At 42.4% G+C, this 15,385-nt stretch overlaps 1 protein-coding gene across 2 annotated transcripts in view; it reads right to left on the bottom strand.

Annotated features, from left to right (window-relative positions):
• The window catches only part of LOC135516079 (serine/threonine-protein phosphatase 2A 56 kDa regulatory subunit beta isoform-like), a 46,130-nt gene extending 32,969 nt beyond the window's left edge, over positions 1-13,161 (bottom strand). For both annotated transcript variants that reach the window (XM_064940092.1, XM_064940093.1), the window contains exon 1: positions 11,515-13,161. In XM_064940092.1, the coding sequence (XP_064796164.1) occupies positions 11,515-11,707 (193 nt within the window). In that variant the 5' untranslated portion in view covers positions 11,708-13,161. The remainder of the gene's footprint in view (positions 1-11,514) is intronic.
• Positions 13,162-15,385: the final 2,224 nt, after the last annotated feature.

Below are 15,385 nucleotides of genomic sequence, written 5' to 3'. Positions count from 1 at the left end.
ATTATAAAGCGGCCAGACGGAAGCCACTCCTCAGTAAAAGTCACATGACAGCCTGCTTGGAGTTTGCCAAAAGGCACCTAAAGGACAAGATTCTCTGGTCTGATGAAAACCAAGATTGAACTCTTTGGGCTGAATGCCAAGCGTCACATCTGGAGGAAACGTAGCACCATCCCTACGGTGAAGCATGGTGGTGACAGCATCATGCTGTTGGGATGTTTTTCAGCGGCAGGGACTGGAAGACTAGTTAGGATCGAAGGAAAGATGAACGGAGAAAAGTACTGAGAGATCCTTGATGAAAACTTGCTCCAGAGCGCTCAGGACCTCCGCCTGTGGCAAAATGTCATCTTCCAACAGGACAACGACCATAAGCACACAGCCAAGAAAAGGCAGGAGTGGCTTCGGGACAAGTCTCTGAATATCCTTGAGTGGCCCAACCAGAGCTCGGACTTGAACCCGATCATACATCTCTGGAGAGACCTGAAAATAGCTGTGCAGCAACGCTCCCCGTCCAACCTGACAGAGCTTGAAAGGATCTGCAGAGAAGAATGGGAGAAACTCCCCAAATACATGTGTGTTGCGTCATACCCAAGAAGACTCAAGGTTGTAATCACTGCCAAAGGTGCTTCAACAAAGTACTGAGTTCATTTAAGGACCTTTTTTTCAATTTTCGCCTAAAATGACATACCCAAATCTAACTGCCTGTAGCTCAGGACCTAAAGCAAGGATATGCATATTTTTCATACAATTGAAAGGAAATAATGAGAGGTTTGTGGAAATGTGAAATTAATGTAGGAGAATATAACACATTAGATCTGGTAAAAGATAGTACAAACAGAAAAAAAGCGTTATTCTTTTTTTTCATCATTGTCTTTGAAATGAAAGAGAAAGGTCATAATATAATATTACAGTTTAGGCGTTAGTTTGATTTTGGGCACTAGATGGCAGCAGTGTGTGTGCAAAGTTCCAGATTGATCCAGTGAAGCATTGAAATACTGCACAGTATTTTGTATCAAGTCTCCCCAAATGTGCTGAATTGGTCAACTGATAAAATTTCAAGTACCTAACTACAGAAAACATACAAAAATGTTATGGTAATACAAAATGTAAGTTTACACACTCCCAGGAATGTCATACATGATGGATCATTTGCTTATACACTAACTTTCACACATCAAGATGGCCAGGCAGGGTGGACGTGGAGCCAGAGACAGCAGGGGTTCAAACTGTAGAACCCAGTTCCTACATTTTAATATAACATGTATTTTATCAAACAAAACTATGCGACATTGTATCTCTGGGACCCCCAGGATGTCAAATCAGAGCAATATTACTGAATGTAAGTACATTATTTACCTTGAACTGAAGGTATCAAACCAGTTGACGTGATAAATGTTTTTTTGTTGTTGTGCACTCTCCTCAAACAATAGCATTGCATTTTTTCATTGTAAAAGCTACTGTAAATTGGACAGTGCAGTTAGATTAACAAGAATATAAGCTTTCTGCCCATATAACACATGTCTATGTCCTGGAAGGTTTGCTGTTACTTACAACGTCATTCTTGTCACATTAGCGCACGTTAGCGTACGTTACTATCAACCGTCCTCGAGGGCCTGATTGGTGTCACAGTTATTCCCCAGGCCCAGCTAACACAAATTAATCCAATAATCACCTACTCATGATCTTACTCATGATCTTCAATTTAGAATGCAATCTGATTAATCAGCTGGTGTTTGCTAGTGATGGCCCTCGAGGACTGGTGTTGCCCACCCCTGCCATAGATGTTAAGGGTCTGAATACTTATGTAAATGTAATATCACATTTTTATTTCTAATACATTTGCAAACATTTCTAAAACCCTGTATTGGCTTTGTCATTATGGGGTACTGTGTGTAGATTGATGAGGTGGAAAAAACAATTTTATTTACAGATTTACAGCAACACTCAAGACATAATTTGCAAACAAAGCATTTGTGTTTTGATGAAAATAATCATGGCCTCTAAACCTTCAAGCTGCATACTGGACCCTATTCCAACTAAACTACTGAAAGAGCTGCTTCCTGTGCTTGGCCCTCCTATGTTGAACATAATAAACGTCTCTCTATCCACCGGATGTGTACCAAACTCACTAAAAGTGGCAGTAATAAAGCCTCTCTTGAAAAAGCCAAACCTTGACCCAGAAAATATAAAAAAAACTATCGGCCTATATCGAATCTTCCATTCCTCTCAATTTTTTTTGAAAAAGCTGTTGCACAGCAACTCACTGCCTACCTAAAGAAAAACTATGTATGCGAAATGCTTCAGTCTGGTTTTAGACCCCATCATAGCACTGAGACTGCACTTGTGAAGGTGGTAAATGACCTTTTAATGGCATCAGACCGAGGCTCTGCATCTGTCTTCTTGCTCCTAGACCTTAGTGCTGCTTTTGATACCATTGATCACCACATTCTTTTGGAGAGATTGGAAACCCAAATTGGTCTACACGGACAAGTTCTGTCCTGGTTTAGATCTTATCTGTCAGAAAGATATCAGTTTGTCTCTGTGAATGGTTTGTCCTCTGACAAATCAACAGTACATTTCGGTGTTCCTCAAGGTTCTGTTTTAGGACCACTATTGTTTTCACTATATATTTTACCTCTTGGGGATGTCATTCGAAAACATAATGTTAACTTTCACTGCTATGCGGATGACACACAGCTGTACATTTCAATGAAACATGGTGAAGCCCCTAAATTTGCCCTCGCTAGAAGCCTGTGTTTCAGACATAAGGAAGTGGATGGCTGCAAACTTTCTACTTTTAAACTCAGACAAAACAGAGATGTTTGTTCTAGGTCCCAAGATACAAAGAGATCTTCTGTTGAATCTGACAATTAATCTTAATGGTTGTACAGTCGTCTCAAATAAAACTGTGAAGGACATCGGCGTTACTCTGGACCCTGATCTCACTTTTGACGAACATATCAAGACTGTTTCAAGGACAGCTTTTTTCCATCTACGTAACATTGCAAAAATCAGAAATGCTCTGTCCAAAAATGATGCAGAAAAATTAATCCATGCTTTTGTTACTTCTAGGTTAGACTACTGCAATGCTCTACTTTCCGGCTACCCGGATAAAGCACTAAATAAACTTCAGTTAGTGTTAAATACGGCTGCTAGAATCCTGACTAAAACCAAAAAATGTGATCATATTACTCCAGTGCTAGCCTCCCTACACTGGCTTCCTGTCAAGGCAAGGGCTGATTTCAAGGTTTTACTGCTAACCTACAAAGCATTACATGGGCTTGCTCCTACCTATCTCACTGATTTGGTCCTGCCGTACATACCTACACGTACGCTACGGTCACAAGACGCAGGCCTCCTAATTGTCCCTAGAATTTCTAAGCAAACAGCTGGAGGCAGGGCTTTCTCCTATAGAACTCCTTTTTATGGAATGGTCTGCCTACCCATGTGAGAGACGCAAACTCGGTCTTAACCTTTAAGTCTTTACTGAAGACTCATCTCTTCAGTCAGTCAAATGATTGAGTATAGTCTGGCCCAGGAGTGTTAAGGTGAATCTGAAAGGCTCTGGAGCAACGAACTGCCCTTGCTGTCTCTGCCTGGCCGGTTCCCCTCTTTCCACTGGGATTCTCTGCCTCTAACCCTATTCCAGGGGCTGAGTCATTGGCTTACTGGTGCTCTTTCATGCCGTCCCTAGGAGAGGTGCGTCTATTGAGTGGGTTGAGTCACTGATGTGATCTTCCTGTCTGGGTTGTACCATGGCGGAGATCTTTGTGGGCTATACTCAGCCTTGTCTCAGGATGGTAAGTTGGTGGTTGAAGATATCCCTCTCGTGGTGTGGGGGCTGTGCTTTGGCAAAGTGGGTGGGGTTATATCCTTCCTGTTTGGCCCTGTCCGGGGGTATCATCAGATGGGGCCACAGTGTGTCCTGACCCCTCCTTTCTCAGCCTCCAGTATTTATGCTGCAGTAGTTTATGTGTCTTCTCCTGTCTTATCCAGTGTCCTGTGTAATTTTAATTATGCTCTCTCTAATTCTCTCTTTCTCTCTTTTTTTTCTCTCTCTCGAAGGACCTGAGCCCTAGGACCATGCTTCAGGACTACCTGGCACGATGACTCCTTGTTGTCCCCAGTCCACCTGGCCGTGCTGCTGCTCCAGTTTCAACTGTTCTGCCTGCGGCTATGGAATCCTGACCTGTTCACCGGACGTGCTACCTGTCCCAGACCTATTATTTGACCATGCTGGTCATTTATGAACATTTGAACATCTTGGCCATGTTCTGTTATAATCTCCACCCAGCACAGCCTGAAGAGGACTGGCCACCCTTCATAGCTTGGTTCCTCTCTAGGTTTCTTCCTAGGTTTTGGCCTTTCTAGGGAGTTTTTCCTAGCCAACATGCTTCAACACCTGCATTGCTTGCTGTTTGGGGTTTTAGGCTGGGTTTCTGTACAGCACTTTGACATATCAGCTGATGTACGAAGGGCTATATAAATAAATTTGATTTGTTTAGTGATTCCACCAGATCAGAGGCAGTAGGGATGACCAGGGATGTTCTCTTGATAAGTGAGGGAATTGAATAAATTCCTGTCCTGCTAAGTATTCAAAATTTAACGAGTATGTTTGGGTGTCAGGGAAAATGTATGGAGTAAAAAGCACATTATTTTCTTTAGGAATGTAGTGAAGTAAAGGTTGTCAAAAAATATACCCCAAACAATTACTCAAGTAGTACTTTATAGTAGTTTTACTTTAAGTACTTCACACAACGAGTTAGAGTAAAATCATCTCAAGCACATTTGCTGACACACAAAGCTCAAATTACATTGACATTTCATCAATGACTGTGCCTTTAAACAGCTTGGATTATGTTATGGCTTTAGAAGGCTTTAGAAGCTCCTGATAGGCTAATTGACATAATTTGAGTCAATTGGAGGTGTATTTCAAGGCCTACCTTCAAACGCAGTGTCTCTTTGCTTGAAATCATGGGACAATCAAAAGAAATAAGCCAAAATTGTAGACCTCCACAAGTCAGGGTCATCCTTGGGAGCAATTTCCAAATGCCTGCAGGTACCACGTTCATCTGTACAAACAATAGTACGCAAGTATAAACACCATGGGACCACGCAGCCGTCATACAGCTCAGGAAGGAGACGCATTCTGTCTCCAAGAGATGAATGTAGTTTGGTGTGAAAAGTGCAAATCAACCCCAGAACAATAGCAAAGGACCTTGTGAAGATGCTGGAGGAAACAGGTACAAAAGTATCTCTTTCCACAGTAAAACGAGTCCTATATGGACATAACCTTAAAGTCCGCTCAGCAAGGAAGAAGCCACTGCTCCAAAACCACCATAAAAAAGACTACGGTTTGCAACCTCAAATGGGGACAAAGATCGTACTTTTTGGAGAAATGTCCTCTGGTCTGATGAAAGAAAAATAGAACTGTTTGGCCATAATGACCATCATTATGTTTGGAGGAAAAAGGGGAGGCTTTTTTATGGCGGGGGTCAAAGAACACCATCCCAACTGTGAAGCACGGGGGGAGGCAGCATCATCTTATGGGGGTGCTTTGCTGCAGGAGGGACTGGTGCACTTCACAAAATAGATGGCAGGAAAATTATGTGGATATATTGAAGCAACATCTCAAGACAAAGCTTGGTTGCAAATGGGTCTTCTAAATGGACAATGACCACAACCATACTTCCAAAGTTGTGGCAAAATGGCTTAAGGACAACAAAGTCAAGGTATTGGAGTGGCCATCACAAAGCCCTGATCTCAATCCCATAGAAAAAGTGTACGCGAGCAAGGAGGCCTACAAACCTGACTCAGTTACACCAGCTCTGTCAGGAGGAATGGGCCAAAATTCACCCAACTTATTGTGGGAAGCTTGTGAAAGGCTACCTTTAACGTTTGACCCAAGTTAAACAATTTAAAGGCAATACTACCAAATACTAATTGAGGGTATGCAAACTTCTGACCCACTGGGCATGTGATGAAAGCTGAAATAAATCATTATCTCTACTATTATTCTGACATTTCACATTCTTAAAATAAAGTGCTGATCCTAACTGACCTAAGACAGTGAATTTTTACTAGGATTAAATGTCAGGAATTGTGAAAAACTGAGTTTAAATGTATTTGGCTGAGGTATATGTAAACTTCCGACTTCAACCCTATTTTACACATCTCCGATTTGGCATGTCTCTTGTGATGCGGTTCACAGCAGCACAGACGGATGTGACAACTGCGTCATAGTTTTGAACAAACCTTCCCCCCCCCCCTGTTCCATGCTGGCTGAAGTAACCAGCTAACACCAGACACAAATGAAAAGGAATCATATAAATATCTTTGCCATAGATGAATAGTGTACACTTTTAATTATATTTCCTGACACCCTACAGTCAAATTTTGGCACCAGTAGAGTAGCTATCTGGCTATAAACCACGCAACTCTGCAAACATGCCTTCTCCGATATTGGTTACAATATTGGTTTTATTAGGTAAGAGATTATAAGGTTACCATTGGTGTATTAAAAAAGTGAATTAGGGTGATATCAGCCATTCCCTTTAATAATCCCGCCTCCTGAATCCAAGAGTTTGACATGGGGGAGGGGACCAGTAACTTTATGATCAAACTTTATTTATGCAGAAGCAACAATAGTTGTTCATACTTTGGTCATCATACTTTGTTCTGGTTTCATATATCATCCAATTTCATGAGAAACATGATTTTGACTGTTCATGACCTTTAGTGAAAGAGACGTGGTTGTTGAATTAATTCATTTTTAGTCCTGTGGCCTTCATCAAATGAGTTCTTAGGTGAATGTTATTATTATAATTAAAGTCTTTATCACAATACATTACATATCTCATAAGGCCTTATTTTGAGACCTAGCTTTATCCTAATACAGTGGCCTGAAACTCATGGTTTACAGGCCACATCGGGCCTGCAAGTAAGTTTGCAAAATTCTGGTAAGTCTCCCAAAATTCCTAAGTTTAAAACCTGTTTGAAGGATTTCCAGGAATCATCACACCGGGATTTCTTGAAAACAAGGGAAATTTACCAGCATTTTGAAACCCTACCTGCAAGTCACATTATGCTGGCTTGCAAAGTGTTTAGTAATTCCTAAAGGAATCCAGCCAGTGTTAGTCCATCCAACAGTTCAAATGTGTATTCACCCGCAACTTGCATGTATAATGGCTGCCAGCATTAAAAACAGTGTGAGGAGACCACCTATGTATTTTAAACTGGAACAACCATTTCAGTAACAGTTGCAAAAAAATATTGGGATAGTTAGCATTTTTGTATTTATCAAACAGTAAATCACTCAATGTACAGTACATGCAAAAACACATATTAAAAACAATTCTTGTTGGCACTAATCTGTACCTTTGCTTAGCAGAAAAGCTACAAATTGACAATGTATTGAAGAAAGGTACATATTTGTACCCAACATAAGGCACAATGATGAATACACCTGTGCCAGCCTTATATTGAAGGCGTGGCTTAGTGGGTGTGTGGCTTTCGGTTAGTTATTTTTCGCCACCCATGAGTGGAAGTGTTGTGCCAGTTTAAAAAGTCTATAGTTAAGTTAGTTAAAGTTTGAGTATGTCTGCTGCCACTTCTGAAGTCTTCATATAGGCTTCCATAAGAGCATTTCACACTAAAGGGCTGTAATGGATAACATAGTGACCTTAACACAACACTGCCATGAGGTATGGACTTTGTGGCATAATGGTTAAGGTGTTGACTTTACAGTTGCTGGATCCAGGTTCAAGTCCCATTCAGGGATACCCTTGAACTTGCTACATTGGTGTCAGAAGTTGAATGATGGAGGGGTGTGTACATTTTAGGACTCGGTATAGAGAACAGGTATGTTTTTGTCACTTAAAAGGAAAAAACGGGTTTGTCACTATGGTGATACCCTGAAAAGGCACACCTTTTCTAAAGTTACACTTTTGTACCTGTAGACTATATGTAAGAAAGATACTATTTTGTCCCCTAAAAGTACACTATAGGCTCTTTTAAGGTACGATTGGCAAGGGTATAATTGTGTGTGTGTGTGTGTGTGTGTGTGTGTGTGTGTGTGTGTGTGTGTGTGTGTGTGTGTGTGTGTGTGTGTGTGTGTGTGTGTGTGTGTGTGTGTGTGTGTGTGTGTGTGTGTGTGTGTGTGTGTGTGTGTGTGTATGTGTGTGTGTGTGTGTGTGTGTGCGCGCGATCACGAGAAACTATCTGGTCTTTCTTAGGGAGCAAGGCTCTGCCAACGGCTTCTGCGCCCAGAGCTCTCACACACAAAAACACTCACACACAGACAGAACCCCCTTATGCCTCTGGATTCTAACTGTGTGCCCTTCATCGTCTGCATATTCTATTACTTATCCAACTGTATTTTAATTGATTGTTGTATTCCAGTGTTTCCTAATCCTGGTTTTGGGGACCCGAAGGAAGGGGTGTCCATTTTTTGGTTTTGCCCAAGCACTAACACACCTGATTCCACTCATCAAAGGTTTGATGATGAGTTGATTAGTTGGAACAGGTGTGTAGCGCTACAGTAGGGCAAAAACTAAAATGTGAACCCATTTGGGTTCCCAGGACCAGGACTAAAAAACACTGCTGTATTTAATTTGATTGTAATTGATTCAGAATTTAATTGGATTCAGTAAAGAATCTGTATGAGTAATGCTATAATGTTCTAGAAACATGACCAGGCCTCTGTTATAGGTTCACTGGCTGTGTTTCAAATGGCACAGTATTTTCTATGTAGTGCACTACTATTGACCATAGGGCTCTGGTCAAAAGTAATGCACTACAAAGGGAATATATTGCCATTTGGGTCGCAATAACTCTTGGGTCGAATTAACTCTTGATTCTCTGCCTCAACTTCCTAGTCAAATAAAGGTAAAATAATACATAATTAAACTAAAAAGGGAGAGGAGAGGAGAGGAGAGGAGAGGAGAGGAGAGGAGAGGAGAGGAGAGGAGAGGAGAGGAGAGGAGAGGAGAGGAGAGGAGAGGAGAGGAGAGGAGAGGAGAGGAGAGGAGAGGAGAGGAGAGGGAGAAAGTTTACCCTGTGGGTGAAAATGTGACCTTAGCATCGTTAGCGTGTGAGCTAAAGCGTGGAGACCCATGACCAGGGAGGCAAGCTGATGCTGTAGCCTGAGGGGAGGACATCAAAGCTGGGGATGAGTGCCAAGCTAACAGCCTGTTTGAGGGAGATGTGGAGGTCTGGAGGACAAATCCTTATTTATTTTACTGTATTGTTGCATGTGTACTCACAAAGCTTCTCGGAGCAGAAGTGGTTATGTAGAATCAGGTCCCCTGTAATCTTATTCATTATGAAAAGACAAAACTGTGCACTCCTACTCTGAGATACTTTATGAATACAATGATGATGTTCTTTTCCACACAGAAGACGATACAAAATTATTGCCTGAGGATCTTCTTAACTTAATACCTTTCTGATTCTGATTTCAATCACTACAAATCATCCTTCCTTCAGATTGAAATACTGTCAAAAGTACTGTCAGACTGATCTGTAATAGACTGTCATATCCCCAATTAAAAAAGTAAACATTGGCCATTTATTAAATTACTTCAATAGATATTGAGGAGAAAGCAGAGGACCCACCTTTGAGCAGCGGCAATGCCGTTTATTAAATTACTTCCTTTTACATGGTGGGGTTACAAATAAATGTTGATAACAAAATTGAGTCATGGGCCAAAAAGGTTTGGGAACTCCTGCATTATGGGATGCTCTGTTCTAGACTCATTCACTTTGATAATTATTAGAAATGACCTGATGAGCCTACATCAAACATACACTACATGGCCCAAAGTATGTGGACACCTGCTCGTCGAACATCTCATTCCAAAAATATGGGAATTAATATGGAGTTGGTCCCACCCTTTGCTGCTACAACAGCCTGTGCTTTTCTGGGAAGGCTTTCCACTAGATGTTGGAACATTTCTGCAGGGACTTGCTTCCATACAGTCACGAGCATTCGTGAGCTCTGGCACTGATGTTGGGCGATTAGGCCTGGCTCGCAGTCAGCATTCCAATTCATCCCAAATGTGTTCGATGGGGTTGAGGTCAGGGCTCTATGCAGGCCAGTCAAGTTCTTCCACACTGATTTCAACAAACCATTTCTGTATAGACTTCGCTTTGTGCACGGGGGCATTGTCATGCTGAAACAGGAAAGGGCCTTCCCCAAACTGTTGCCACAAAGTTGGAAGCATAGTGTCGTCTAGAATGGCGTTGTATGCTGTAGTATTAAGATTTTCCTTCATTGGAACTAAGGGGCCTGACCTGAACCATGAAAAACAGCCCCAGATTATTATTCCTCCTCCACCAAACTTTACAGTTGGCACTATGCATTCGGGCAAGTAGCGTTCTCCTGGCATACGCCAAACACAGATTTGTCCATCGGACTGCCCGATGTTGAAGTGTAATTAATCATTCCAAAGAACGCATTTCTACTGTTCCAGAGTTCAATGGCAGCGAGCTTACAATACTCCAGCCGACGCTTGGCATTGTGCATGGTGACCTTAGGATTGTGTGCAAGAAGCTCCCGACTAACATTTCTTGTGCTGATGTTGCTTCCAGAGGATATTTGGAGCTCAGTAGTGAATGTTGCAACCGAGGACAGACAAATTTTAAGCACTACGCACTTCAGCGGTCCCGTTTTGTAAGCTTGTGTGGCCTACCACTTCCCGGCTGGGCCTTTGTTGCGCCTTGACGTTTCCACTTCACAATAACAGCAATTACAGTTGACCAGGGCAGCTCTAGCAGGGCAGAAATTTGACAAACTCACTTGTAGGAAAGGTGGCATCCTATGACAGTGCCATGTTGAAAGTCACTGAGCTCTTCAGTACGGGCCATTCTACTACCAATGTTTGTCTGTGGAGATTGCATGGCTGTTAACTCGATTTTATACACCTGTCAGCTACGAGTGTAGCTGAAATAGCCAAATCCACTAATTTGAAGGGGTGTCCACACACTTTTGGCCATGTAGTGTAATTGTTTATACGGTCTATTAGCCTACATACAGTACATCCTAATGGACTATACCATGCACGTTGATAGGCTTATGATTTTAAATGACTAAATCAAATCAATAAATGTTGTTGATGTACTGTAGTGCACTACTTATTCCATATGTAATGCACTACTTTGACATCATATTCCCTATGTAGTGCACTACATTTCATCAATAGTCCTATTACATAGAATACAGCCTAGGCTGTAGGCCTATTCCTGAAAAAAAAGATAGAATCGAAGTTGATGGAGATGTAGGACACGCCTTTGGGCCCTGGTCAAAAGTACACTATTGAGGAAATAGGCTGCAACCTAAATCATATTACAGGCCATACTACATAGAATAGAGCTTGATAAGCAGGTATTGGACCCATTTTTGAGCAAAGGCAGGCCTACTATAAACATAGAATACACATTGATAGGACATAAAGTAGTAGCGTACTACAATAGGTCTACTACATAGAATAGATATTGAGGAGAAAGCAGAGGACCCACCTTTGAGCAGCGGCAGTGGCGTTAGCTCGACCTGGGAGCTCTGGTAGCGGAACTGGGACGAGGAGTGGGAGCGCCTCTGCCGGGCTCTACGCATCGAGCGCCGGGGAAACCCATCCACTTTCTCTGCTGACGGTACCGAGAACCCGGTGGTCGGGGAGGACGGGCTGGTCGGGGGCAGTTTAGTTGTCTCCATCGCTGCTGTGTTGTATTGGCGAGCTGTCCGGTGTGTATGTCAAGTTTGTGTGTCTGTGTCTGGATGCGCCGATGATATGCTAGTGAAGGAAAGGCGTATAGGATTGAGATAGGGTGAACAGTTTTTAATCCTTAAAAGAGCTCATACGTTAACAAATTAATAAAAATGGATAATCTGGGAATGGAACAGAGGGATGGGGAGGATTAGTGGAGGGGGGATAGAGGAGGGAGGAAGGAGGGAGGATATAGATGGAGAGGTGCAGTCCACAGAGGGACGGATGGTGTGTGTTGCTTGTGACTGCCTGTCTGCTGCCTAACGTCTCAACACAGCAGAGGGAGGAAAAAACGGTTGCTTCACTCGTTTTTAAATTAACCGAAACATATTTTTATGCAAAGACAAACGCATAGATCTAACGGGTAGGCCTAATTGTCCACGTATCTATCGATAGAGATAGGAAGAAACGCATGGGTTGTTTTAATTAAGACTACTACTAAGTCATCAGCCTAAATGTGGTATTTATGTATATATTTCTGTCATGAATAGAGCCCATAGCCTATAGATCCTTAGATAAAGCACATCACACCGATAAAGCAGGTTATAGGGATCATTCCGAAAATGTCAACATGAATCCATAAAATCAGTTGTTTGATTGGTCCTTTCGCATCGATGATAAGTAATTCATTAATTGATTCGTTTATAAAGGCTCATATCATAAAACCATTGATCCGAGTCCTTCTCATCACTGTTCCCCGGTTCCGTTAACAGTTCCGTTATTCGATAACCTGCCTGGCGTTGCCGTTAGACGGATCTGCGATCCGCGCAGGGCGGGGATGGAGATGTGGAGCTTGAACGTGTTGACATGTGCGGTTCTTCAGCGCGGCCGCTGCAACACCGAATCCCCGGTCTCCTTTATAGCTAACCGCTAAAAACACCACAAAAACCTCCGCTGTGCTGGTTGCTCACAGATGGTTTAGGTATATATAGACCTATATTCCCATTGTTGTCTGCCTGTCGCGTTTCCTCTCTCCTTGGTTCGGCTAGGAAAGGGATGGCTTGTTCTCTCTCTCCGTCCTCCCTGTCCTCGTCTCTGTTTCGGCTGCGCTTACGTGGTGCAAGGAGAGACACACTGCGGCTGACGCTCTTCTCGCCACAGCGAATTATTTAATTATTTCAGATATATTTATGTACCCCAGTCTTTACGCCATGGACGGGCGGTGGAGCGTTTGGTTTGGGCTAATATATGGATGCGTTATGACGCCGAGGGCGAACACTCCCTCTTTCACTCCCCATCTTTAAATAAAAAAGAACATAGTTTATCCCCTTTATCCGACCTCCTGTCCTCTCCTTCTGTTTCTTTAGCTAGGCTTCGTCCACCGATTGTTCACCACTGTCTCTATGTGACTGTGCCATTCTCTCCTCCCTCTCTCTTCCTCCTTCACCCCTTTCTTTCCTCCCCTCTGTGCGTGTCTACATTAGTTTGAGGCTAATAGTGTCTACAGACGAGGTAACCCATTGTTCATCCCTTCCTTCTTCAGCTCCTCCGTTTGTTCTAACCCAGTTTCTTACTCTCAATTGCGCAACTGGTCACTGCCTGCGTTCTAGTGCCTGGTGTCTGCACGCGCAATGTTTATGATGTAATCATCTGTATTAACCCAGTTAGTAAGCCTAGCCGTTATGGTTTATTATCGCTGTTCCAAGTCTCTCCAGTGGTGTCGTAATGCTGTCTCTCTCCAACCTGGTCTCAGAGCATTTCATATTATTCTGGGTTTGAATTCAGTGTCTCACTCCATTTATGTTAAATTTGGTATTGTAGGCCTATGTATTCATCATTTGTGGATTGTCATCACCCATTTCATATTAAATGTTACGAATTACAGTTCTTATATGTTAAGAATTTTCAAAACATACAATATATAACGAATTGCAAAATGTACAATATAATAACAATTTGAAAAAGTAGGTGGCTAACGTTAGCTTGGTTAGGGGTTGAGGGTAAGGGTTAAGGTTAGGGTTAAGTTTAGGAGTTAGGTTAAAGGGTTAAGGTTAGGGTTAGGGTTAGGCAAATGGTTAGTTAAAAGGGTTAAGGTTAGGGTTAGGGTTAGCTAACATGCTAATTAGTTGAAAATTAGCTAAAAATAAGTAAGTAGTTGAAAAGTTGCTAATTCGCTACAATGCTAAAGTTGTCGATGACGAGATTCAAACTGGCAACATTTGAGTTTTTGCCTTATTAATTAACCATTTATCTCATGTAACAATACCAAACATAACATGCAAAATGGAGTCTCTCGGATTGAGGTACAGAATAATACGAAATGCTCTGAGACCAGGTTGCTCTCTCTCGCTTTCACTAGCCTCTCCTCCTTTCCTCTCCTCCTCTCTCTTGTTGTCACCTCTCCTTGCACACGTGAGCAGGTAGCAGTTTGGTAAACAGGAGATGGTGCTGATGTCGAGCACAGTGGTCACGAGATGGGTATGTTCACGGAATTGTAATCAATGGTTACAGTGCCTTCGGAAAGTATTCACAACTTGACTTTTTCACATTTCGTTACGTTACAGCCTCATTCTAAAATTGATTAAATAAATAAAACTCCTCAGCAATCTACACACAATACCCCATATTGGCAAACTGAAAACAAGGTTTAGACATTTTTGCAAATGTATTAAAAATAAACAGAAATTCCTTATTTACATAAGTAGTCAGACCCATTGCTATGAGACTCAAAATTGAGCTCAGGTGCATCCTGTTTCCATTGATCATCCTTGAGATGTTTCTACAACTTGGAGTCCACCTGTGGTAAATTCAATTGATTGGACATAATTTGAAAAGGCACACGCCTGTCTATATAAGGTTCCACAGTTGACAGTGCATGTCAGAGCAAAAATGAAGCCATGAGGTCGAAGGAATTGTCCATAGAACTCCGAGACAGGATTGTGTCGAGGCACAGATCTGGGGAAGGGTACAAAAAAATGTCTGCAGCCTTGAAAGTCACCAAGAACACAGTGGCCTCCATCATTTTTAAATGGAAGAAGTTTGGAACAACCAAGACTCTTCCTAGAGCTGGCCGCCCGGCCAAACTGAGCAATCGGGGGAGAAGGGCCTTCGTCAAGGAGGTGACCAAAAACCCGATGGTCACTCTGACAGAGCTCCAGAGTTCCTCTGTGGAGATGGGATAACCTTCCAGAAGGTCAACCATCACTGCAGCACTCCACCAAACAGGCCTTTATGGCAGTGGCCAGACAAAAGCCACTCCTCAGTAAAAGCCAGACGACAGCCAGCTTGGATTTTTCCAAGAGGCACCTAAAGAACTCTCAGACCATGAGAAACAAGATTCCCTGGTGAAACCAAGATTGAACTCTTTGGCCTGAATGCCAAGCGTCAGGTCTGGAGGACACCTGGCACCATCCGTACAGTGAAGCATGGTTGTGGCAGCATCATGTGGGGACGTTTTTACTTGGGCGAAGGAACCACATTCAAACAGGACAATGACCCTAAGCACACAGCCAAGACAACGCAGGAGTGGCTTTGGGACAAGTCTCTGAATGTAATTTTAAAAAACCTGTTTCTGTGTTGTCATTATGGGGTATTGTGTGCAGATTGATGGGTATTTCTTTTAATGCATTTTAGGATAAGGCTGTAACAAAGCAAAATGTGGAAAAAGTCAAGGGGTCTGAATACTT

The sequence above is a fragment of the Oncorhynchus masou genome, chromosome 27 (assembly GCF_036934945.1).
Source record: "Oncorhynchus masou masou isolate Uvic2021 chromosome 27, UVic_Omas_1.1, whole genome shotgun sequence".
Taxonomy (NCBI): Eukaryota; Metazoa; Chordata; class Actinopteri; order Salmoniformes; family Salmonidae; genus Oncorhynchus; species Oncorhynchus masou.
This window is presented reverse-complemented; position numbering and strand designations above follow the sequence as displayed.